The sequence below is a fragment of the Convolutriloba macropyga genome, chromosome 2 (genome assembly GCF_964194025.1).
Source record: "Convolutriloba macropyga chromosome 2, txConMacr16.3, whole genome shotgun sequence".
Taxonomy (NCBI): Eukaryota; Metazoa; Xenacoelomorpha; order Acoela; family Convolutidae; genus Convolutriloba; species Convolutriloba macropyga.
The window spans coordinates 55,329,104-55,354,879 of record NC_134469.1 but is presented as its reverse complement, the minus strand read 5'-3'; the positions used below and the strand labels follow the sequence as shown (position 1 = coordinate 55,354,879).

The 25,776-nt window shown below is 34.7% G+C and overlaps 1 protein-coding gene across 5 annotated transcripts in view; it reads left to right on the top strand.

The window, feature by feature from the left end:
* LOC142335361 (adenosine deaminase-like) overlaps positions 1-25,776 on the top strand; it is a 50,491-nt gene that overhangs the window by 2,790 nt on the left and 21,925 nt on the right. For 2 of the 5 annotated variants that reach the window (XM_075383820.1, XM_075383821.1), the window contains exons 2-5: positions 10,179-10,402; positions 16,994-17,170; positions 23,681-23,843; positions 25,184-25,776. The exon at positions 25,184-25,776 is cut by the window's right edge and continues 91 nt beyond it. In XM_075383820.1, coding sequence (XP_075239935.1) covers positions 10,259-10,402; positions 16,994-17,170; positions 23,681-23,843; positions 25,184-25,776 — 1,077 coding nt within the window. In that variant the 5' untranslated portion in view covers positions 10,179-10,258. Of the gene's footprint in view, positions 1-15; positions 260-362; positions 475-10,167; positions 10,403-16,993; positions 17,171-23,680; positions 23,844-25,183 lie in introns of those variants that run through there. The other 3 variants (XM_075383817.1, XM_075383819.1, XM_075383818.1) reach the window with 3 other exon arrangements.

Sequence of the window (25,776 nt, the reverse complement as noted above, 5' to 3'; positions counted from 1 at the left end):
GGCCTATCTTGATTAAGATTGCAAATTGAATGCATAATTTTATATTTTCTCTCACTGCATTTTTAGAAAATTCTCATAGAAAATTACCTCAAGGATTCTCAGGGCTTTTCGAGGATGAGGTCAAAAATCTCAAAATATTTTATGTGCTGTTTAAAAAAGCATTTATATAAAAATTGATACTTGGTACCAGTGGAATGCGTGGCGCATCCAGCAGCATTCCTTTGACAACAGATTACAATTACCTAGCATTAAATTTTTGGTGAGATAATGCAGAATGAATATTATCACACGGTTGTTATCGCCACCGAGAAGTTATCAAACTCCGAGGCGAAGCCGAGTTGTTATGATTACTTCGAGGGTGATAACAACCGTGTGACAATTTTTTTAATCAACACCTGCTGCGATCATTTCAAAATTGAACAAACTTTCATTGGTTTCTCATTTTCATTTTTGTGGACAATTACACTTTCAAAGGTAAGTGATATTTCTTTGGATCTGTTATTCGTTTTGCCCTCATGCACCCCACCCCCCTCCCCTCTCCCACGCACACACACACACACCCACACACACACACACACACGCACACACACACACAAGCACACACATACACACACACTCACGCACACACACACACACACACACACACACACACACACACACAAACACACACACACACGCACACACAAAAAACACACACAGAGAGACACACACGCACGCTCACGCACGCACACACGTACACATGCACACATGCACCCAAGTACACACACACAAGCACACACACACACACGCACGCACACACACACACTAACACACACAAGCCCGCACACACACACACCCAAACACACACGCACACACACACTTACACACCATAGGTAACACACCACACACTCACCAGCACACCACACACACCACACCCACACACACCACACAAACACGCCCACTTACACTCTTACACGCACACATGCACGCATACACACACAACACACACGCACACACCAAACACACACACTCACCACACTCACACACACCACGCACACCAAACACACATCACACAAACACCACACACACACACACACAACACACACACAACACAGATAACACACTCACCAGCACACCACACACACAATACACACGCACACACCAAACACACACACACACACCGCACATACGCCACCCACGCCACACACACAACACGCACCACATACACCACACACGTTTTTTTAGACTACAAGTTTATCAAACTGTTTCCATCATTAGACTACGAGTTTCTCACATTCTTTTCTCGCCAATGTTTACTTAGTAACAGTGGCAAGAAAAGAGTGTGAGAAACTCGTAGTCTAATGCTGAAGTGTTTTTCCAGTGTCGATCGGGCATTAAAACTTATTACACTGGCAGTTTATTTAACTGCTGTTATCGCAACAGGTGTTAATTAAAACTGGTTCGTCTAACCAATTCAACAATTTTTACTCATTCTTCGCGAAAAACAAACCGTTCAAACCCCAAGCAGACTGTATGTTTGTTCCGACCCCTCATGAGGGGTGAGGAACTACATACTCAAATGGATTTATTTTGTTTAGACAATTTTCGCCGATAGATTTATTCATCGTAGAGAGTTGAGACTGGTATCATTAGGAAGCCCGTCCAGCGTAGAAAATGGAATTTGGAAGAATATAGAATATGGAATATTTTTTATTTTTCGTTTTTTCAGGGAGTAATCGATGTTTAAACTTTTGAGAAAAGTAGAGTGAATTCCGTTAATTTTGTTCACATTTTTCGGAATATTTGCCTAAATTTTTGTCAATTTTGCTAAAATTTGTTAAAAATTAGTGTTCAAAAAATAGTGTTGTTGGTTTTATTTTTAACGACAAAATAGTATTGTTGATTACTTTGACTTAATTATTTTGTCAAAAATTTGGGGAAAAATTTTCAAAATTCAGCCTTCTAATCAAAAACCGCACAAAATCAGCTACTTTAGTCCACTTTGATTAAATTTGCCGGAAGTACATCCCCAAACAACCCTAATAGAATCTATGTAGACCCAACTACATTCCTACATCAACTTATGTTGAGAATGCTCTGTAATTAAAACTTTGCCATTTTTTGCTAACTTTACCCCTTGATTATCAAAAACGCAGAATTTATTTTTGAGTTTTTAACTAACAAATTATCTATATCTATAACATTTGAAAAATTAAGTGTTCTTTATGGACAATAAGTATTAGCAGGGTTAGTTTTGGACGGATCTTTGACTGTTACAATCCAAAATGAAATCGTATTTTAATCAGTCGGTCTTTTTCTTAAAAATTTTCTATATTTTAAGTGAAGAACAGAACATATCAAATCAAAGCTCAAAAGTGATAGGTTCAATTGGTTGTCGTAGCGACTCCAAGCTAATGCGTTTAGGTTTTCACTTGAAAGCTTTGGTCGTTTTGACTTTTAAAAAAATTGCTTAATGAACTTTTCTTCTTTTTTTTCTTAATTTGGTCAATTTGTAGCTAGTGCCAGCAAAGAAAGAATGCTTATTCTTTCTTCTGACTTAAATTATAATATCTATTGTGGCTTTACGACTTAAGTTATTTTTTTGGCTTTGATACTTCTAGATTTCAGGTTTTTATTTTTTATGATATTTGCTAGTTTTTGACCTTTTCTAGTTTTGTCACATTATCACATTATTGACAGTTCTCATATCACATTATTGGCGGTCAGAATAAGAGACAATTGAACTCTAAAAATCCTGAAAGATATATTATCGTTTTAACGGCTTCGACAATTCCTTCTTGAAGAATTTATTTGATTTTTTAAATTTTATCTTTAATTGTCGTTTTCAATTTGTCGTTTTGTCAAATGGAATTTCTTTTATAATGACATGTTTCACTAGCGTTTCATGGAAAAATAGATGAGACGATATTCTGATACTAGTAGATAGCTGATAGCTTTCATGACTCTAAATACAATTGTTTCCCAAAACTATAAAAAAAAATTAACTTTGCAATTTTGTTCATTGTTCTTTTATTGTCCTTTTGTTATCTAGACTCGTTATTTGCAGGTCAAATATGACATTAATGCTGTCAATGGAAGGTGTTGAAAGAGATTGGTGTTACAAAATCTAATATTTTTATAGAATTTGTTATGAATTTACTGGCTTTGACAACGGTTTTTCACAAAAAAAGTAAATTTATTTGATTTTTGTTATATTTGACGTTGTTTTTGTAGACTCAAGACATATTCTGGATAATTGCAGGTCTCAAGTGTTTCCTGCGGACAATTAAATGAACCTGTTTAATTATTTTATTTTGTAATTGATGGTTCTTTTTTACTTTGGAGGTAATTTTGTTTCGAAAAAAAATCAAAATTATTAATTACTTTTGCCCTTTTCTTTGCTGGCTACTTGTTACCTAGTCTTTTCAATGAAAAGCAACATACTACATTATAATTGTTTGAAGAAAGCGCAATCTAACGTAATTTCAGGGCCAATTTATGGCATTACGGCTTCGACAGCGTTTTCTTACAATTTGTAATTGAATTTTTGTTTGTTGTCTTTTTGTTGTTCTTTTTAGCCGCAACAAAAATTGAATAAGGACATGGTGAAACTTTGGGATATTTAATAAGGTAATCGAATAAGATAATCGTAAACCTTTGGGATGTTTTACTTGATTTCTAATGGTTTTCATTACTTTGATGTTAATTGTTTTAAAAAAGTAACCTTTTTTATGGACTGGTCCCATATCTTTTCTGGTGATTTATAAGTTATTTTGTTTAGTTTAACTTTTATCTGACGGTATGTTGATTTTGTTATTAAGTTTTGTTTTTTAAAAACGAGATAAAGTTTTTGATGTAATTGATGTTTGTTGTTGTTGTTTGATTTTGCTGCTTAATATTTAGCTTTCTTAATATTGGCATATCTCATCAATCTAGTGCATCATTTTGTTACTCCACTGAGTTATTTGCTTTGGAGGCTATTTTTTCTTTCATATATCATTTTCTGAAAAATATTTGGTTTTTTTTGGTTTTCTTGGGTTTTTGGGATTCCCAATAATAATTTTTGGGTTTTTCTATTTGTTCATCAATTGGTAAACAATTATGCCAAAATTGTGGATGAGCGGGGTCGGAACCGGAACCTTATGTGCGATTGCACATTACCGAGCCTCCTTGTCCTTTTCGTTCCCTTTTTTTCTGAAAAGCACGTTTTTTTTTCAGACACTTTTTGACCTTTTTTAGTATATAAATATGTACATTTAATGTATATTTATATGAAATTAAAAGTTTCTTTGAGTTGAAGGAAATGTGATGTATATTTATATAGATAAAATCGGATGATTGACTTTAAGTTCGTGAAAATTCGTATGTCCTTGACTTAGTTATACACCAATCATCGCCAGCATAGCTCTGTTGCTTCTGAACGTGCTCAGTTGTCGTCTCTATTTGAAACAGAATACTGTGGTATTCTATGCGTTTACAAAAAACGTTAAATTTGGGATTTATTGTTACACTTTCCGATACATAAATCATAAAAACGCCAAATACAACACAAAGATTAAAAGTACTACGTTCAAAGTTGCAAAGGTTTTTTTCTGAAACCAGCCGAAAAATGTGTCCTCATTAATGTTAGTTAACTTGGGCTATCAAAGTACAGATAATTGCACGATAAATAATTTTAAATGTTTCACTATTATAGAGGACAAACATATTGAGTTATAAACCGGCCAACAAAACAAATAATGAGTTATCAGCTCATAAAAATTGAAAACAAAATAGGAAATCCGAAAAACAATCGACTGCACCTGAATTTCTTTGTTTATATGTTTCCAAACAGTCCTATTCATGATGAGATATTTCTGTTACAGGCCAAATAATGAAATGGAGCGAAACACCTTTTGATGACATGTCATTTTTTTTCTCCCAAACAAACATTTAGATATTGCTCATTGCCATAACGCCAAAAATCTCTGTGGTCCCAAACTGGCAGAAAAAACTTCCGTTTGGTTCATCCTTAATGGAGTTCAGCATAATAATGTGAAGCCGAAAAATTATGATTTTTGCGCGTGCGATAATTCTTGGGTAATTGTTCCAACAATTTTCTTTTGCTTAAGCAAATTTGACCGATTTATATACTTTCTAATGTACCGTCATGTTCTTTACGATTGTCTGATCATTAAATCGCCTTAGTGAGATGAAATTTATAACGCGCCATAGTTGTTAATATTTGCAATTTTCGCCCTATAAACCTATAAGTATGGTTTTGTGACTTGGAAACCAATTGTTTTTGTTTCGATTGTTTTTAATAGCCGCCCTCATCTTCTCAGCCGGCTATTATAGCGCTCCTATTATTTTTTACAATTCAAAGAATTTGAATTGTATTGGGGCGCTGTCTTTTTTAATACGACTAGAAGAGGAGTATTGGAGAAGTCCTTTTTTTTTAAATCAATTTTATTGGAGTGATTTTTGAAGCGGGAAATGAAACGCGTGAATAAAATGGAGTACTTTTGGTGCTGAACAAAAGTGAAGAGCGGAGTGAAAAGAGAGTAGTTTTTGTTCATACCGCTGTTTTTGAGAGAGCGAAAAATTGATGTCAGAAAAAATTTTCTCTAAGCGAGCGAAATTTTTTTGTTCACGTGCGGCATTTTGAAGCAGTTTTTTATTTATTTTGGTTAAGAGGACTGGTTATGATTTTGTTTTAATTTAAGGCTGGTATAAGTAGTGGTTTTTTTTTATAATTCGGAGGTTTTTAATGTATTTTGCTGATTTTCGGGCTAATTTTTGCGTTTTTTTGACAATTATTTTGTTTTACTGGCTCAAATGAGTATTGAAGAAACCCCTTCTACTTGAACAAATTTATGATAACAATTGGTTAGAGTTTTGTGGGTAAGAATCATTTTTTTGTTGAGAAATATGACAAAAAATGGCGACAGTTGGAACTATTTTTCTTAATTTTTTGCAGTTTTTCGCTTTTTTAATGTTCTTAGCCTATTATGACTTCCCTATTGTTTTGCGAGCATCTGGATACCCTATTGACTGAAGGGAATTTTTCTTTGGATTTATAAGCTTTTGAAATATTAAAAAATTTAGTAACTTTTACCAGTTTTTCAGTGAAAGTTGTTTTTAAGAGCTTTTTTTCATAATTTAGCCTAAAGTATTTTTTTTCGAAATTCACATAAGTGGTTTTTGTATGTACTAGTTGTTTTGATGAAGCTGTTTTGGCAGAAATAGTTTTTGCGGGATCTCAATTTATAACAAAATTTGATCAGATTTTTTATCATATTTTAACAGATTTGATTTTATTGTTTTTTACTTTTTTGTTTCAAGGATTTGTTTCAAAATAATCATAAATGAGTGACGGCATGTTTTGTTTGATGAGTAGTTGGATGGCGTTTAATGGATTTTTACTTCGAGTAGTCTCCGGAATTCTTCCGGCTATATTTTTTTTAAGATCTGTTCACACTTTTTATTGATTTTTGAAGTCAAAGTTGAGTAGTGATTTTGGTCACGCCGAAAAAAGAAGTGGAGCGAAAATGCGAGTGACTTTGCGGCGTGAATGTTTTTCGCTCTAAATTTAAAGTAGAGTTAGAAAACCGTGTTTGAACAAAAATTCGCTTTTCCGGTAGTGGTTTTTTTGTTCACATGCGGCAATTTCACTTTGATTTTTAATGTTTTTACATTTTTTTGGATCGGGGTTTTTTCTAAATGGTTTTCCCATTTCATTAATAGCTCATTCTAGGCCTAATTTTTTGTTCGAACCAAATTTCAGTTTCTCGCTAATTCTTTTTTGTTCACATGCGGCATTTTGACACCTATTTTTTTTGTTTTTTTTCTAATTTTGTATCTGATTCTTTTAGAAATGGTTTTCCCATTTTACTCATAGTCCGTTATAAATCGTTTATTGTTTAGTTAATGAAAATTTTATGAATTGTACGTCAGGACTTGTCGTATTATGTTTTTCACTTCGTCGAACTTTTTCTTCGCTTTACCCATTTTGCCGCTTTTTTGACATTTTGCGTGAAATCTTTTTGACTTCTCTAGGCTAGTTTCACTCTTCTTTCATTCTGCTTAAAGTCCTTTTAAACAACAGCTGCTCAGCAAAGCAAATCAAAATGAAGACAGTCTGTATAAAAAAAAATAAAATTCAGAAATAGAAACGGGATAAAGCCATAAAGCCCCTTTTTATATGCCCAGTACTTAAACTTTTTTCTCATAAGTTTTAGTTTCTATCTATAATGCGTATTGGTATTGATACTAGAACCTGTAGTCTCTCACTCAGAGCCAAGTGTATATTCAATTAAGAAATAACATCAAAATAAATCGCCTTTAAAAATGTTTTTATCCAAAAATCAATTTTTGTTGATATTTTCTTTTCATTCAATCCCAATAGAGTAATGGGAATCAACGGCGGCTATTTTCCGGCAATCTGCCGGGTATGTTTTTTATTATGTGTGGCATATATAAATTCTTACGGAAACTCTTTTTTTCATTGTATTTTTGCTGACTTTTTGCTTTTACATTGAATTGAGTTTTTTACATTTTTTTCTCTGCCTTTTGTAGAGTTCAAGAGATTTGGTATTTATTTGGCAGCAAATTTCATCAGATGTGTAATTTTGACATTTTAATCGTCAATAAGAAGCCAAATTGAGCCACTGTTTTAGGTAACCAACCCCCCCCCCCCCCCCCAATAGTCCAACTGACCCCCCCCCCCCCCCCCACCATACCCCCACCGTACCAACCCCCCCCCCCCACCATACCTCAATAGTCAGAGGAGCCATTCCATTTTCTAACAAGTCATAAGTGTTAATATGTGAAATTTTCACGCTATCATTTATGGTTTTTGTGGCTTCAACACCAATTTTTTTATTTCGATTGTTTGTTTTTCCATACAATATATGCTTTACAAGAACCCGAAACCGTTCCTTTTCTATCAAAATCACAATTGGTTTTCGAGTTTTAGTGGTTTTTTTACTTAGTCCTATTCATTAGTCTCATATTTGACAGTTCCCAGCGTTTTTCTAGTGGAATCAACTCGATTTGTGTAGGGGTTCCCATTTGCAAATTTACTGATCTAATAGCTGTTCTGTTTTAAAAAAGCATTAGATATTTTTGCGTTTTTCTTCTAACTTCTTTTTTGAGGACTTTTGTCTCATTTTTGTTTTCTAACTCAAAATACTCAATAGGATAAAACTTTCTATAGGAAATTATTATTGTTTTTTAAATCTTGTCATCCTTTGTTTCAGTTTAATTTCCTTCTTGTTGTTTCTGTCACTTTGTCGCTATCTGCGATTGAGAAACGACTGTTTCAGTTTTGACTTACTGAGTTCTCTGAAGTGATTACGAATTTTAAACTGAGGTTACTTTTTGATAATTATTGATTAATAGCCGCGAAGCGATAGGGGCTATAACTGAGGACATCGTGGTTTTTTACAATTCAAAAAATGTTGAATTGTATTGGGGCGCCGTCTCTTTTTGTAAGTTCTGTTCACACATTTTCATGATTTTTGAAGTCAAATTGGAGTAGTGATGTTGGTCACGCCGAAACAGGAAATGGAGCGAAAAAGCGAGTGGTTTTGCGGCGTGAGATTTTTTCACTTTAATTTTTAAGTAGAGTGACAAAACAGTATTTGAAATTTTGCTTTCTCGCTAATGGTTTTTTGTTCACATGCGGCAATTTCACTTTGATTTTTACTGTTTTTTCAATTTTTTGGGTCGGATTTTTTTCTAAATGATTTTCCCAATCCATTCATGGTCCGTTCTAGGTCTAGTTTTCTGTTTAGTCAATAAAAGTTCTTTGAATTGTACGTCAGGGCTTGTTCTTCTATTTTTTTTAATTCGTCTTCTCTATCGATGATTCTTACAACCTGACTTCTTGGAATTGTTTTTTTCAATGACTTCAGTGACTTAAACTGCTTCGCAGTTAAAATTTGTGTGCGTGACGTCATTTTTGCTTTTAGGTCGATTGCATGGCTTACCTCACTTAAAAATGACTTCTCTACCCATTTATGGAGCTTTAAATTTTATGAACATTTACTAGTTAGAGATCAGTAGTGTGCATCTAAGTAGTGCCAAACATATATGCCCTAATTCTTGATTATTAGTCTTGAGTTTTTGAGCTTTTTAGGGCTTTTTCCTTATAGACCGTATGTGTCATAAAATTGACAGTCCAAATCTAACACAAGAAGTTTAGTGGTCTTTTAAAGGACTAGTGGTTGATCTTTTTATCTTTTTTTCAGTTTCAATTCATTGAAGGCCACAAAGGCGTCTATCGCGGCTATTTTCCGGCAATCTGCCGGCTATGTTTCCTAAATTTGACTCTTTTTACCATTCAAAAGATTTGAAATTTTATCTGAGATTGCAAAAAATAAATGGGGTAACCAAGTTTGATAACCAAGTTTAACCAAGTTGATTGTTAAAGCACCCTATTTTATGGAGAGAAGTTGAATTGGGGATCTCATTTTTCTTCTTTGACAAAATTACGTATTTATTTGACCAAAAGATTGTTTTTTGCAAGAGATATTTTATTCGTTTGTTTGTTTTTTCAACTGAATGTTAAATATGTCACTCAGTTCATTGATTGATTGTTGAGTTTGGTAGATATTTAAGCCAAGAATGTGGATGAGTGGGGTGTACACATTATAAACAAATGCGCAATACCAAGCCTCTTTGTTGATATGTACGTAGGTTTTAGGGCAAATTAAAAAACAAGGCTGGCCAACTTCATCCAACATTGTGACATTTTTTAGATATTGGCTTGAAAGCTGTATTCCATAACCTTAAGAACATTTTCTGATCAGTGGTAGGGTTCTGCTGTTTTTGCTCTTTTGACCTTTTCGTACAACTTTGACCTTTAGAAAATAAATTGTGACACTATTCTGACTCAGTCTTGGTTGGCATCCTAAATCTAATTACATTACTTTTGAAAAATTTCTCTCAGTCTCTCTGAGATCAGCTTAAAGCTGTATTTACGAGTATTTACATTTGGTTATCAAACTTCGGGTAGTTTTCAAATGAAAGACACGTTCCAGCTGATTTTGTAATTTTTGTAGTGTGAGACCTTACAAATCTCTTACGCAGTTTTTTTAGTAAATACCTGAAAGGGAATATTATCAGATCTGACAAGAGAATAATCAAAAACAATAGATCACTGTGGAGGGCGCCATTTTTATATACATTTGAATTCGTTGACAGGCCTTTTACAGTTCAGTCATAACTTCGGCATCACTTCTCGATCTCAAATATTCACTACATAAAGTTAAGAAAGGACTTTTGAAGCAACGAAATGAAATTTATGCTTCTGGTTCTGATCTGGAATTCCCTTGGCGAAAAAGATGTTGTTGGGGAGGCACCCGCCCCAACCTCATGGGGCAATGGAATTGATTCGGCTGGAGATTACGCGGAAGAGAGAAAGCAAAGTCTTGATATTGTAAGTACCCCAATCAAGACCTCGACTTATGAAAAGATTTTATAATTCTAGTAGGAGGGGGGATATTTCTAGCTTGGGATAAATCATATAGAGGTTCCATGATAACGTTTTTCCGGTCTCGAAAGATGACTTACAAATTAGTTTTTCAAAGTGCAGTTTTTCGGAAAACTTTTTGCTTCAAAATTAAGCATTTAAAATAAAAAACTGCAGGTAATTTACCTGAATGGTGTGCAGGTAAGCAATTTTGGGGAAAATTTTGCAGTGAAATTTAACCTGCACATGGTCTTATCTGCACACAGTGCTGATAAAATCACCTATACATTATAACATTATTTAGAGTGTATTGACTTTCATTACATAATCCAGCATGCCAGTTGAAGTTGAGCTAAATGTTTCATAGCCAATTAAGGTCCAGCACGATCTTTCCATAGGTCGATCTACACAGTGGCGCAATCCATAAGGTGTCATCCAGAAAAGCCCTGGAGTCTACTCACCTCTCCTATCTTTTAATAGCCGCGTAAAGGTAGATTCTCGCCGTAGTTTTTTTTTCAATCTCAAGCGTTGAATGGTATAGGGGCTCTATTTTTTACATTCTAGGAATTCCAATTCAAATTTTAACCTCCAATTTTATTTTTCCAGCTCAATTCCCATGATTTCTGATATATTAGACCTATTTGCTTTCGAAGGGCTGCATTTGGGTAACTATAATTTTGAGGATGTCATCACTGGAGAGCATTGCAGTTTCACTAAGTCTTGATCGAGTCGCACTAAATACCAATAAGCTTGTAAAAATTGAAAATCATGGAAAAACTTTTACTAATTTATTTTTTCTGTTAAGTTCTGTAACAATTCAGAGCCTTGCCTAGAAAAATTCATTGTGAATAGCATTTATTGTTTTTTGCAGCTCTTAGATAAATACTTTCTCTGCTTTACTCTTTTGCTTTTTGTTTTTAGCGAAGCAATTAATCTTCAGTTTACGGCCAAATCTAATTCTTCAATTTTTTAAAATTAGTGAAGGAAATCTCGAACTGTTTTCTTTGTAATCTGTTTCAAAATTTGTCAATTAGTTTCTGTTTGAAGACAGTCAAAATTGGCAGAACATAAGAACGCATATACCCGAATTAAATAAACGCAGATTAGGCGCCTTTTTCATACATCTTTTTCAGGGCATATAAACTTTTTGGGCATTTAAACTTTTCATTTGTTTTTTTTTTCATTAAACATAATTGAACATAATTGCTCTCGGGCCTGGCCATTATAAACATGTGTTAATCAATTTTAACCAACTAATTGTTTTTGAATTTCTTAAGGAACAAAATCAACAACTGCGACACCACTTTTAGGGGCCTTTATGAGCCTACTTGGTGTGTCATTTGTCTGCTAGAAGTGCTGTCATAATTGAATGAGAAAAAAACTTTTTTAAAATAAGGAGTATTGAAACACTTTTTCATTTTCACAAACTATTTTGAGGTCTTAATGAGTCTTTTTTTCTTTATAGAAATTTCGGATCTTTTCCGTTTGTGCCCCCCCAGTACGTTATGCGCCCCCCAGTTACAGAGCACGTGCCATTACATAGTAAATTACTATGTAAAAATATTGCACGTGCGTCTGGGGGGTGCAAATAATATGCGCCCACTAAGCTGGGGGGGCACAAACGGAAAAGATCCAAAATTTCTATAGCTGAGATTTTGTAAGCTGAGCAGAGCTATACATCGGTAAAGAGCAAGTAAAGACATGAGCAAGTAAAGAATGACGTTGCTAGAAGAGAGTAGCTCCCACCAAACTGAGGCGAAAGAGTTTTTGCCCATAGTTTTGCATTAGTGCATTCTATTGAAGTTTTGAACATGTAACTAGATTAGAAATATCTCTTTCATCAAAGAAAAATAGAGTTCACTGTGCAAATAATTTTCACGCTTTTGTGTGAAATTTTTTGTCTTACGTATTTAGAAAGGAGGTTTTGAGCTTGCAGTTTCAAAACAGTTCAGGTTTTTCATTAAACACATTTTAGCTAAATCTTTTAACAATATTAATGCTGATATTCGTTTTTAGACTCTATATAAAAGTTTCTATTATTTTTTGGCATCATGTTGGAGGTTTCATTATAGAAAATGTTAGTTGTGATCATATTAGGTTGACCATGTTATCTAAAGTAGTGGATTAACAGACTGGATTTGTATTTGGAGTTGATCGGAGAATTTTTGTCGCTTGTCCACCTTTATTTTAGTATGTAATGCATTTTTTTTCCTACGAAGTAAAGCACAATTGTGATTTTGTTAGACGCCGTCAATCTCTCAACAGCTATTTTTAGGCGATTTTTTGTGCAATCTAAACGGGTTAGATTGTATTGGTGCGCTGTCTTATTTTTAGATAAATCTTTTCACACTTTTGCAAATTTTTCCAAGTCAGTGAGATGACAGCTTAGAGTAGTGAATTAAATTAAAGTGGAATAGTAACGGGGCTGAAAAAGTAGGTTTGAGGCCAGCTCTTTTTTTAAAAAATATTTTCAAAGTGGAGTGAGAGATTGTATTTGAACAAATTTTTGGTTTTGATAGCTAACTTTTTTTTCACCGTTTGACTGTTTGCGATTTGAATTTTGCCAATTTTTATTTGATTTTTTCCACTTTTTATTTTTTCTCTTTTTGTCTTATCACTTAGCATCTTTCCTCTTATCACTTAACCCCTTAAATAAAGAAAGAAGGTCACACTATTTGCTAATAAGAAATAGGTGAACCTAATTATTGGTTCTAGATCGTGGTTAGTGGTTTTCGTGACTTTAACACTATTCGTTTTCAAATTTTTTTAAAAAGTTTTTTTGGTTTTTGAGAGTTTTTAGTGTCATTATGGTTTTCTTTTAAAAAAATGCCCTCATTTTTGCAGCCAGCTGCTTCAAAGTGTTTACATTGTTTTACTTCGTTGAAGATAAATTTGTTTCACTTTACCTCATTCCACAGCTTTGTCAACATTTTGCGTGAATTCTATTTGACTTCTCGATGCTTCTCTATTTTTACTTGTCTCTTATTTCCTCAGAAGTGATTCTGAACAGACTTTTCTCAACATAGCACTCTGAAAGGATCAGAGTCAATGCCGAATAATGAAATAAAAAAGAAACGAGATAAACGCATGAGGCTCAATTTTAGATGCACGCTACTTTGCTTTTAGAAGACTTAGTTAACATCTCTAATTTTTTTATCCTCTCCTTTTATCCTCTCATTTGATAACAGGAGTATATTAAACAAAATGAAAACAAAAAATATTGCATTGTTATTTTTTGCACAACGTTCTTTTTTTTCTATTTTTTCTGTTTGTCAAACCCAATCAAGGCTTCGCAAATCAATAGCAGCTATTTTCTGGCAATATCTTGGGTATGTGCAATTAATCTCTTTAAAGATAGTTTTCATGGGTGATAATAGGGAACAATTAATCAATTTTTTTGTTTCTGTTCCAAGCTAAGGCTTTCTATGTCCTTGAAGTTTTCGATTATTGCAAAATCTCTTTCTGTTTTTAATTTTCATCTCATAAATGTCTGGTTAATTGCTCGGAGCGCCTAAAATAATTGAATTATTTGTTTTGGTTTATACTTATTCTATATACTTTTCGTTTCCAAAAACATTTGATTTTTGCTGATACTGCTTATACTTATTGGTGTCTTATAGCTTAATCTCGTTAATGACAGGTGTTTTTGCTAGCTAATGGATATTTAATTGATCAAAAATTGTATCTCTGCAGCTCTTGCGTTTCGAAACTTTTACATTATTTATTTTCGAAAAGTGTGAGCGGGGATTTGAAATTTCTCATAAATTGGTTGTTTTTTTTCCAGTCATTTATTCACTATTGACTGTTTTCATTCAATTTTGATGACAAATAAGTGATTCTATATAGTTGTTTGAGTTCAATAATGTCGTTTTTTTTATTATGAAAAATTAAAACTACAGTTTTTTTGTTTTTTCTCTTGCGTTTCCTTGTTGTTTTTTATGAGTTATTCTCACTTATTTGCAAAAAGATATCTTATTGCCTGCTAGTTTGATATAATGCCAGTCAGTTTATAGGGTCCTAGTTTCACCTAACGTTTTTTCGACTGGAAAACTTTTTTTGTTTGAACTTTTTTAAGTGATTTTGTTTATCTTGCTATCATTTGAAGTTCTATTGTTCTTTTCAAGTCATTGAAAGTATCAAAATTAGTTCTTCCAATGTTTCCGGATATTCTCCTTAAGGACTTCCTCAAGTATTTGTGACAATCTCGGGCTTTGATGCCCCATTTTTCTCAAAGTTGTTGTGATTTTTGCTATTTTTCCTGGTTTTGTGCCTCTAAGGCTTCTCATCGATTCCTACAAACTTCTTGTATCTTGCACTCATTCAAATCATTATTTTTTAATTTGTTGTTATTTTACTGATTCCTAAAATCCCAAATCTTGCATACTGAAATTTTCCACTTGTTTCTTGATTTTTTGTTCATATTTGAATAGGATCATGACCTTTAATGGCTGTCTTAGTTTGATTTTGTGGTAAAAATTTTATTTTTTAGATACATATCTAACTCCTTTTGCTATTTTTTTTATATTTCTTTACCTTTCGACCGCATTTTTTAATTTCAATTCTTGTTTTCAATTTGTTTCAATTTAAAGGATTGTAAAATTTCACTCATTGATTTACGCAGTGTAGCAAAGACGGTCAAAGTCAAAACAGCGAAATCGGAAGAAGAAGCTGTATAAACCAATAAACTATAGATATCATAGTTCATTAGAGCAGTTGCTAGCTGGCATTAGAAATGAATTGAATAGTCTTCAGTTTAGAAACTGAGTAAAAAGAAATTTTGGAATCTAACTGTTACTGCATCACAAATTGGAACACTTATTGACACTTTCTACACTTTTCTACCTATTTCTATCTTCTTTTTTTCCTTTACTTTTTCAATCTCGATGTGGGTCAAGCGGGTCAATCTCGATGTGGTACAAGCATAGTTTGAATAATGGTTACGTGTCTTTCCTTGAAGTCACTGAAAACTTCTGGCGTTTATCGAAAACCGCGAAAACCGTTTATTAAAACACAAAACGCGCACGTTTTGAAACGACGAAAGTCAACGGATGTCAATTTCTGGCTAAGTAGCAACTTCTGCCAATTTAAATGCTTGCACTGCAGACTTTCGGCATTTTAAAATGCTCACGTGATTGTTTTAAGAAAACTGTAGAATCGGTTAGGAGCTCTTCTCTGTTTTTCAAAACTGCAAATAATTTTTTTCTATTTCTCTATATGGTCACAAAACTTTTTTGCGTACTATCTTCATATTTAAATTAGTGACAAAGCGTCAACTTCTATCAGTTTGTTTATCTATCTCTTGATGAGTATGATAGACAAGGACTCAAAAAGTTTAAAAAGCCATGAGACCATGGAGAATTTTTTGGTCGAACCTGAGCATTTAAATAAAACTTAATGAAAGCAGAATTAGTACTTGACTTAGTTGTTAGTGATATCATTTCCGAGATGTTCTTGTTCTTAATTTTACAACCGGAGTTTAGGAACAGATTGGACAAAAGAAAACAAGATAGAATTGCTGCAATTGTTATACTTCAATTTTTTCCAACAATTCTTAATTTTGCGTCAACCCATTCCTCTAAGTCCTTGGGAATTACGCAAACGGCCGGAGAGCTTCCTAGCAGGAAATTTTATTTGAGTTTGTTTTTGTTTTTTATTGTTTTATTATAATTTTCTAAAATTAAAGACGAAGTCAACTGCCAGAAATTATAACCTTTTTTCTTTAGTATTGCGTTTTCCCTGCTTTACTGTCTTTTGCTTTTCATGCAATAGTTAGGTCTGTGCTCTTCGTAGTTCTTAGAATGCATTTCACGGCCTGTAAATTTAAAGTCTATTTTGTATGTTATGTTTACATGTTGTGGCGATCAAATTGATGTTCAAAGGTCATAAACAAGTCGGGAATCTTGACGGTTGATGAGACAGTAAGATGAGACTCTATGCTGAAATTTTCAGTTAATCCTCCGACAAATTTTTAGTGAAGTTACTTTTATCAAAGTTTTTGGGAAGTCCTCGCTTTGTCTCTGTTTGGAGTTAAAATTGCTATAATTTTCCTTTTAGCTGATAGATATGCTATTATGAAAAATCTCCGTTGCAAGATGTTGGTTTTCAATTCATCAGTAACAATTTTTTAAATTTTTAGTTCAAAAAGAATTTGTTGAGATTCTTGCAAGATCTCGACTCAGGATTGAAATAGTTTTTTTCGGAATCTCACAACGCCTATTTTTTGCACTCAGCTTTAGTAGGAATTTCGATGCTTTTCGTGGTTGTTTTCATCTTCTAATTTGAAAAAGCCTTCAAGACTTCTGGAAAATCTACATTTTTAAAATTTTTTTAAATGCGTTATTACAAGGTTTTGTTTGTACGGGCGTTTGACGTGAACGCAACATCTGACTCAAGAAATGAGTTGTTGCATTGAACTTGAATTGTTCATGAACTTGTTGCATTGACGATACATGTGTTCACTGACGACAATGGATTGCACTTAAACCAAAACCCATTGTCTTAAGGGAACGTTTAAATGAATTTGAAGTTCGGGATTTTAATTTGAATACATGTTTGAAGGAGGCAAGCTGGCGGTTCGGCTCAACTCAAAATCTAACTGAGAACGATCGGCTACTGAACAAAACTTACACGGAGAAAAAGGTGGCTTTGCTCAATGATGGGTACTACAACGAAACCAGATTCAGACCATCAGCTCTTTTCCTGACGAACAGCTACTCAAACCCACCTTCAGATGATGTAAGTGCGACTGTTTTTAATTGCTCTCGAATGAAGTTTGTAGCAATTATATTAGTCTTGTGGTCTTTCTTAAACAATTTTTTGCTTGACCCATTCGTTTCGTATTTTTCATTCTTAAAAACGGGATAAACTGTTATAAACAGGTGTAAATCGGGATAAACGGAGATCAAAAGCAGCAGAACTGAGGTTCCAATGGGTAAAGACAACGGTGACATTTTCAGTGACGTTATTGTGCTCCGAATATAGTTTCTGAGTGTTTTTGTTGAGGTTAGTCGCTCTCGTAAAATAAATATTGCCTCTGTAAAAAAGAAGTAAATACTTCATATTTAATTGATCTCAAAAGAATTTGATAGCATTATATTAATCCCGTGGTCTTTTTGATACAATTTTGTGTTTAACCGAATTTTCGTCTGATCTTTTTGTCTTTTGTCCTGATAAAAGGGAAAGAAGGTAGAACTCGGAGAGCATTAAGTGACCGAGCTAGTTCTCTTAGAGCCTTACGCCTTACTAGTCTCTAAGTCTCCCCTGCACCAAAAATGTTTAGAGGGCCCAGTTCAAGTTGTGAGGGGGCGGTTCACATAGTCTTAAAAGTTTGACCCCCATCGCTTAACCCCCCCCCCCCCCTGCTAGCATCCCTAAGCCCCAGCTGACTACTACCGAATCGCCCGTTGTTTGAGAGCAGTTCGCCCGACGTTAGTCGGTTATGTTTTGAATTCAATTGACCAGTTACTGAATAATTTTGTTTTGCGTTCTAAAAGGGTGTCTCCCTTCATTAGGTGTATGCTCATTTTGTCTGAAACAGGTTCGCGCGAAGTGCAATTATCTCAGCAGTTACTCGGCCAGGCTTCCAGTTTAGCTAATGGTCTAGCACCTGCCTTTGAGGCCCAGGTGGGTTCAATCAGAGATATTCTGGGCCGTAGACTTCAAGCCAATTAAAGTGCTTTAGAGATGAAGTTCATATTCAATTAAGTAACAGAAGCGCTTGTTTCTCCTCGTAAATTTTGCTTATTTTAAATGACGGCTAGTTCAAAAGAGATAATATCACTTAAAAAGGCAAAAGGGAATTGTGAATTTTATAATAATTTAAAAGTCCCATTGCAAATGCCAATGTCAATTACTGATCAAAGCATCCGGAATTAAATAACTGATGGGGCAAAAACAAAGTAATTTAATCACATAATTGGCTGCAATATTGCAACATCAAAACTCAAAGGCCTGTCCATTACGATGCAGAGGTATACCCAAATTGTTACGGGCAGATATGCCCGATGCGTGTATCTCGTGTTCGTTTTTACTATGTTAATACATTGAAAGTGGAACAATATTGCAGAAAATAGCTACTTTGGCAGAAACCGGCAAAATGGAAGGGAATATCGTATCCCGTGTTCGCAAAAGTGTCCTAATTTTAGCCGCGAAATACAAGTACAAACTTAATAACCTATTTTTCGCGCGAGTTGTATCACGCATCCGCTCCATTTATGTATCAATTTTTCGCACGCAATTTAGCTCGATTTCGCATATAATCCGCAATTAAGCCTAACTTAATTACTACTTATTTAATTAAGCCTAATTTATTACTATTAGTAGTACTTTATTACTACTTTATTACTACTTATAGTACTTTATTACTACTTATTACTACTTATTAATACTTTTTATTACTACTTGTTAAACTCGATCAGTCCCACATTGATATACAAAGCCTTTAATGTGCGAGAGATTTTTTGGAAAAAAAATCAGTTTCTGTGGTTGTATGTATTTAAAGCACTTTAAAGCTTTGAAAGCTTTAATTAAATCTTTATTAAAGTGCTGATTGCATGCTCAAAATGCGCGCAAATAATAGATGCCTAAATTGAGCGGAAACGTGCTACAAGATTTGTTACCTACTTTTCGCACCGGATGTTCTTTTATTTTGCAAAATTGGCGGAACCCCTTTTGCGAAAAGTAAGATATAAAGGATGTCTCCTAATTTCGTTCATTGTATGTATCTAATTTTCGAGCCTATTTTACTAAGGCGGAAATTTTGGGGTATACCTCTGCATCGTAATGTCAAGCACAGCCTTCGTAGCACAAATGAATTTTGTCTTGCATTACTTTTTCATACAAAAGTCAAAACGATTTTGTAAGGATAAATGGAGTCAAATCACAAAAACCAACTTTAAAGGTGACCATTTTGATTCGCTTTCTGTACTTTCTATACTACAAATTTCCATACTGCCTATCAACGAACTAAACTTTTTGGCTACGTCAATTTATTTATTACTTATTTGAGGTTTCAGCCAGGTAGAGGATTACACTCTACCGATTCATCAACATTTTTAACATTGTATATAATTCAGAGTCGATGGGTTCTGTATTTATTTGTTTAAATATTAGAACTACGAGCAGAACCGATGCGTGAAACGGATGATTGTTGCAACCATGCAGAAATACGCCATTTTCTTGTGTTATCTAGCCATGTTTATAATTATCTCAAATCGACTCGACATTAATAGGTATTATTAAATAATTGATCTCAAATGAAGTTTGCAGTAATTAAATTAGTCATGTGGTCTTTTTATGAGATTTTTTTCTTGACCAATTTTTTGTCCTGAAAAACGGGATAAACGGGTAAAGCCTGGAGGTCATTAAAATCTCTTTAAGTTTTTGTGGAGTTTGAAAATTTGGAGTGGTTGGACATTCCTCTTCCAATTCTAACCAAAAAAATAATTAAAGTTTCCTGGGAATGAGAGAATTAGAAAAAAAGTAACTTCAAAAATTTGTTATCCTAATCAACAGAGAGGGTTATAGCAAGACCGTATACTACTTTTAAGATTCACATAGGGATGCAGTAGTTTGTATACGACAGAAATACGGAAGTTCGATTCGAAGTTTTCTAGCCTCAACTAAAATCCAACTCGAGGGAGAAATTAGCTGTGAAATAGGCGGCTCTATGATTGCACTAAGCATATCAAGTCTCCAATATATCTTAGTCATACTAAGAGATCAATATATAATCCCATAAATTTATCAGTTTTGAAAATGTAGAAAAGCTCGTCGTGGTTCACTCCACAACTAAACCAGACGAGTATTAACAACTTGGGGAAAAAACGCAAAATTTAAGGCCCATCGTGTACTTCACGGGTACTGCAGATTGTGATAATTGTCTGCTTGAGTTGTCCATCCACCTTAGCTTAGTTAGTCTAAATTTGCAACTCTTCTACTGGTAAACAACCCTCAGAGTGCCTTCCCTAATTAAGCCACCAGAGGAGCGCGGCGATTGATTCTCTTAGCAACACTAATCTGAAGGAGTCTCCATGTCTTTCCTGATGACCTAGTCTAAGTAGACCTTAACGTAACCTATTGTAGATTGATCTCAGTAAAGCCAACCATGTTGTTTATTTGCTATGCTGGATTTTGGTTTAATGACCAACTCTAATTCTATGAAAAAGTCATACAAATTAAAGATTGAAGGTTACCACACACCTAATTGCCCACTAGATCGAAGCTAACGTCAACCCGATTGCACACCCGAAAGTTAGACCTTAACGAAACCTATTATAGATTGATCTCAGTAAAGCCAACCATGTTGTTTATTTGCTATGCTGGATTTTGGTTTAATGACCAACTCTAATTCTATGAAAAAGTCATACAAATTAAAGATTGAAGGTTACCACACACCTAATTGCCCACTAGATCGAAGCTAACGTCAACCCGATTGCACACCCGAAAGTTAGACCTTAACGAAACCTATTATAGATTGATCTCAGTAAAGCCAACCATGTTGTTTATTTGCTATGCTGAATTTTGGTTTAATGACCAACTCTAATTCTATGAAAAAGTAATACAAATTAAAGATTGAAGGTTACCACCAACCTAATTGCCCACTAGATCGAAGCTAACGTCAACCCGATTGCACACCCGACAGAGTCCCCTAAATTTTTTTAATTCGTTAGTCAGTCCCTGAGTCCTTACTGACTCTACCGAATAGTGCTAGGAACAAAAAAGAATCAAAATCATGGAACACAACCACTGCTCAGAATAAGAATGGTAAATATAGCAAGTTAGTTTTTATTCAAGATTTTGATTAGCAAAGCTGTTGTACTAAATTTGAGTCTCTAAAATCAACCCTATATATAGCGCCAGAACAATGTAATAATGAGTCCCAGTTTCTATTTGATCATCTATTTGTCAGTCTTTTGTTAATGGTTGTATAATATATTTTTAAGCCTCTTTTAAGTAATGCTCGCTAAAATAATTGTTCAGTTTTAACATTTTTTTTTTTGCTTTTTTGTCATTATTCTTAGAATTGTTTCTTATATTCTCATCTTTTTTTGTTAAACAAGGTTACTAACAACTTGGATCTTTTCCGTTTGTGCTCCCCCTCCAGCTTAATGGAAGCATATTTTTTGCACCCACCAGACATAACGATGCCATTTTCATACATAACGATATACCATTTAAGCTCTGTAACTGGGGGCGCATAACGTACCGAGGCACAAACGGAAAATATTCAACAATTTTACTTGATTTTGTGTTTTCTGTTTTAGTATTCTACAGCTTTACGGCTCGCTAGTGTCTGACTATGAAATGCAATTCACCGATACTTAGTTTCATGGTATCGAGGGCAGTTTCTTATAAACTACATACCCCTCGCGCACTACCCTCCCCTCGGCGCAACCCCACGTCTTCCACTTTATCCCCCAATGCACCCTCTAATGCTACCATCTGTAAGCCCCAGTTGTCTCTAAGAGTAATAAATTCAGGGTTTTAATGGAAGAATTCGACCCTCCTGAGTCCTTAAGTATGCAATTCACCAAAACTGATTGAATGTTTGGAGGAGAAAGTCTCACGCCCACTCGGTCAACCTCCTCCTAATATCACCCCATCACACCCCCCCCCCCCCCCCCCCAATATTCCCCTCGTCCACCCTCGTCAACCTGACGATTTGGACCCCTCCTTTTTCCAGCCTTCCCCGCCATTTGGCCATTTGAACCCACTTTTTCGGTAAAAGCTCTATAATTCTAACCACGCTTTCCCTACGACATTATTAATTTTAAAGGAAAAAAGAAAAATTTATAATGCGAAATCAAGTTTTTGAAGAAATTGACACGCACTACTTACAGAATTTATCAGTTTTTTATTCAGTTGTGTCAGAATATACTACAACAAATGCAGACTGAGACCACAATAACACTCAACACCTGCTAATTTGTCTAGACGCTAACATTACTGACAACTGCAAAACAACATTTTAATAATAGGATGCAGAATCGTTTTTTTCTGTTGTAGGTTTAATAAAAAATAATTGTCATCCCTTTGTATCTAAATCAAGTTATTTAAAAAAATAGTTATAGTTGCATTAGGAAAAATGAATGCTATTCAAATGAGCAATTTTCCAACGGGAATCAATAACAATATTTTACTGCATAAATTAAACTTCACCTCTCTAACGGTATATGTAAGCTAAATTTTAGGTCTTTTTGACTAAACTTAGATTTTCAGCAAAATCTTGAGTTTGAATTTGAATTCACAAAACATTTGCTTTTGTACAAATTCCGTTCTCTTTGCTGGCATAGACTCATTTTGATAGATGCAAAGCTGTAAGCTGAACGAATCCACATTGCGGTGCTCTTGATTTTTGCAATTCAAAAGCTTGAATTGGCACTCTCTTTCTTTTAAAATCTGTTCATAATGATATTTAAAATCAGATTGGTGCGGTGATTTTGATAACACAAAGAAAAAGTGAATTGAAAACAAGATTGCTTTTGCGGGGTGAAGTATTTTTTTAATCACGCTGTGAAGTGGAACAAAAAAGTGGTGTTTGAACAAAAATTCGTTTCCTTGACAGTGGTTTGTGGTCACTTGCCGCAATTTGACTTTGATTTTTACGAGTTTTTGACGTTTTTGTGCTTTGTTCAATGCTGTTTTTATATTGTTCATCTCGTTTTCTAATCTAATTGAAAGTGGGATTTAGGTTGTGTTGCGGGATACGTCTCTTTATCACAAATATATCTTACTTCGTTCTCAAAATGATTATTAACACTAATATTGAGGCAATTCAAGGTCATTTCAGCGCTATCAGGGGTCACTGATCGATTCCTACGTTATGAGAGTCTTTAGCAATAAAGCATGGCGACGGCATGGGGCAATCAATTTAATATTTTTGCAGAAAAGAAAGTTTTTCAATGGGGTATTTCCATATCAAATCCCGAATTCTGTATCTGTTGGCATGTATATTATGCAGCGACTAAAAGTAAATTGTACCTATTTCGGCATTCTGGGGGATAATTGATTTTTTATATTTATCGGATGCATGCTTTTCATGTTTTTTTCATTGTCTCAACTCATGTTTGTGGAATACTTTTTGAACGATAATATCGAAGCAGCGATATAGTGTAATATTTTTAGAAAATGTTGGTTGTCATGGGAACTCTAGCTAACGAATGAATCAGTTTTACGTTTTAAAGTTGTCTTATCCTGGTCTTAATTAATAAATCATTGCATGCCAAGAAGCAAAATTTACGGCAGGTGTACAAGATACTGCGAAGACTCCCCAAGGGTGCTCTGCTGCACTCCCACTTCACTGCCACCCAAGACATTGCCACGTACCCTCAGCTCCTCCTGAGTCTGGAAAATTGTCAGATCTGTGAGAAGGGAGACAACTACCAATTGCGCTACTTCAACGATGGAGGTTAATTAGTCTTCCTTTCGTAAACTCTACTTCCAGTTTACAAGTGTTACTGCTAATCAGTCCCCTTGTATTGTTAGTAGCATCAATAAGTTATAAAAAATGATATCAACATAATCAATAACTAAAATGAAAACTGATTTAAAAACACACCTTGGCAGCCTCCTCAAGTTCAAATTTGCTATCCACATTTAATTGCCGCGAAGCGATAATGATCGTGGTTTTTACGAACCGATGGTGAGTATTGGTTTTCTATCGATCTTTTTGATTTGACGAACGACAGATGTGCTTTGATTTTCTATCGGTTTTTAATTGCTCTTGAACGTAGTTCATAGCAATTATTGTAAACGTGTGTGTCTTTTTTATGCAAAATTTTCGCTTGACAATTTTGACTTTTCGAGTGACTTTTTCGCCCTTGACATTTTGCATTTCACGGGATCTAAAATTCCCTCTCAATCACAATTTCAAGCAGCTGAACTCAACTGGCGGCAATTTAATACTTAAAGTCAAATGAAAAGTGCGCCGAAACTGGTGTCATTTTATACTTTAAATCTTAATAGTGGTATATGTTAACCTCTAATGTGGTTATTTGAAGCCCACTATAGAACTTCTTAGTCCCATTTAGGCTCCCCCCCCGACTGAAGCAGGCTCAAATTGATTAGAGCTCCCACTAGTCGTTCAAGAGCAATTCTTCCGACGTTTAGTCGGTTATGTTTTTTACTCAAAGTGGAGTTGTACAGTGTTCCACCTTCAGTTAATATTGAATGTGTAGTGTTGGTGGTGATGTGGCCGGACGTCAGAGAATCAAACTGATCAGCTTGTTTCACTGACGCCAGTGTTGGTGGTGTTTCAAAAAAGACCCTTGAGTTATCCCAATGTTGTTCCTTGTCAACAGTGGAAACTTTCGTGAAATTTGCTTCACAAATCTTCTTTTGCTACCGCGAAAAAAGTCGTCCTTTTCCTAACCATTGAATTACATCTCTATAATCAACATTATGACTTGGTGTTTCTTAAAGTTACAGTTTTTAGCACGTGCCTCCTGGTATAGGAGTATTGCCCTTTTATGATATGTTATACAATACTACTTTTTATTAGATATCTTATAAGACTTTATACAAAAAAATCCACATTACTGGCGTTTACAGACCAACTTTAGACCTACTGAAGCAGCGTGGCCTCTATCTGTTAAAAAAACTAAGTGTAAGTATGTACAGGCACTTTTCAATGTATTAAGATGCAAAAGTGGAAATCAGTTTCAAAAGAGTGAATTTACTCAAAATTTTGGTACCAGTAGACGCCTACGATCAGGAAGTAATTTAACTGCGACTGAAGTCACGTTTCAGTTGAAACCTTGGATTCCGACTACACCTGTAGAGAATGTCCGACACCTCTTGATTCCAACTATACTAATGAACTCGTAAATCTTCGGGCTCACTTGACCATGTATGATGGAAATGACTACAACAGCAAAAGCGTTCAAATGATCTGGAACCACTTCGAGAGCAAGTTTGGACCCACGAGATCTGCCAAACACACATGGCACGTCTGGAAAGCGATGCTCAATTCATCGCTGGCTATGATGGTTGAGGACAACATCCAGTATGTTGAATACAGAACAGGTTATGGTGATCTGACAGACAGGAATGGAACTAAAGTTCCGTATGAACAAGTTCTCAAGTACATGCAAAGTCAAATTGATGACTACAGGAAACGTTTTCCTAATTTCTATGGCGTCAATTTGATTTTGACTAAGAGTCGTGTAAATTTGACGAATGATAAACTTAAATCTGACCTTCAGTCGGCCAACAAGTATTACAAAGAGTCGGAGTTGGTTCGAGGGTTCGATCTTGTGGGTTACGAGGAAACAGGACGTACTCTGAAGTCGCTTTTGCCAGTGTTCTTTCAGTTCAGAAATGAGACAAAGAGCGACATGCCT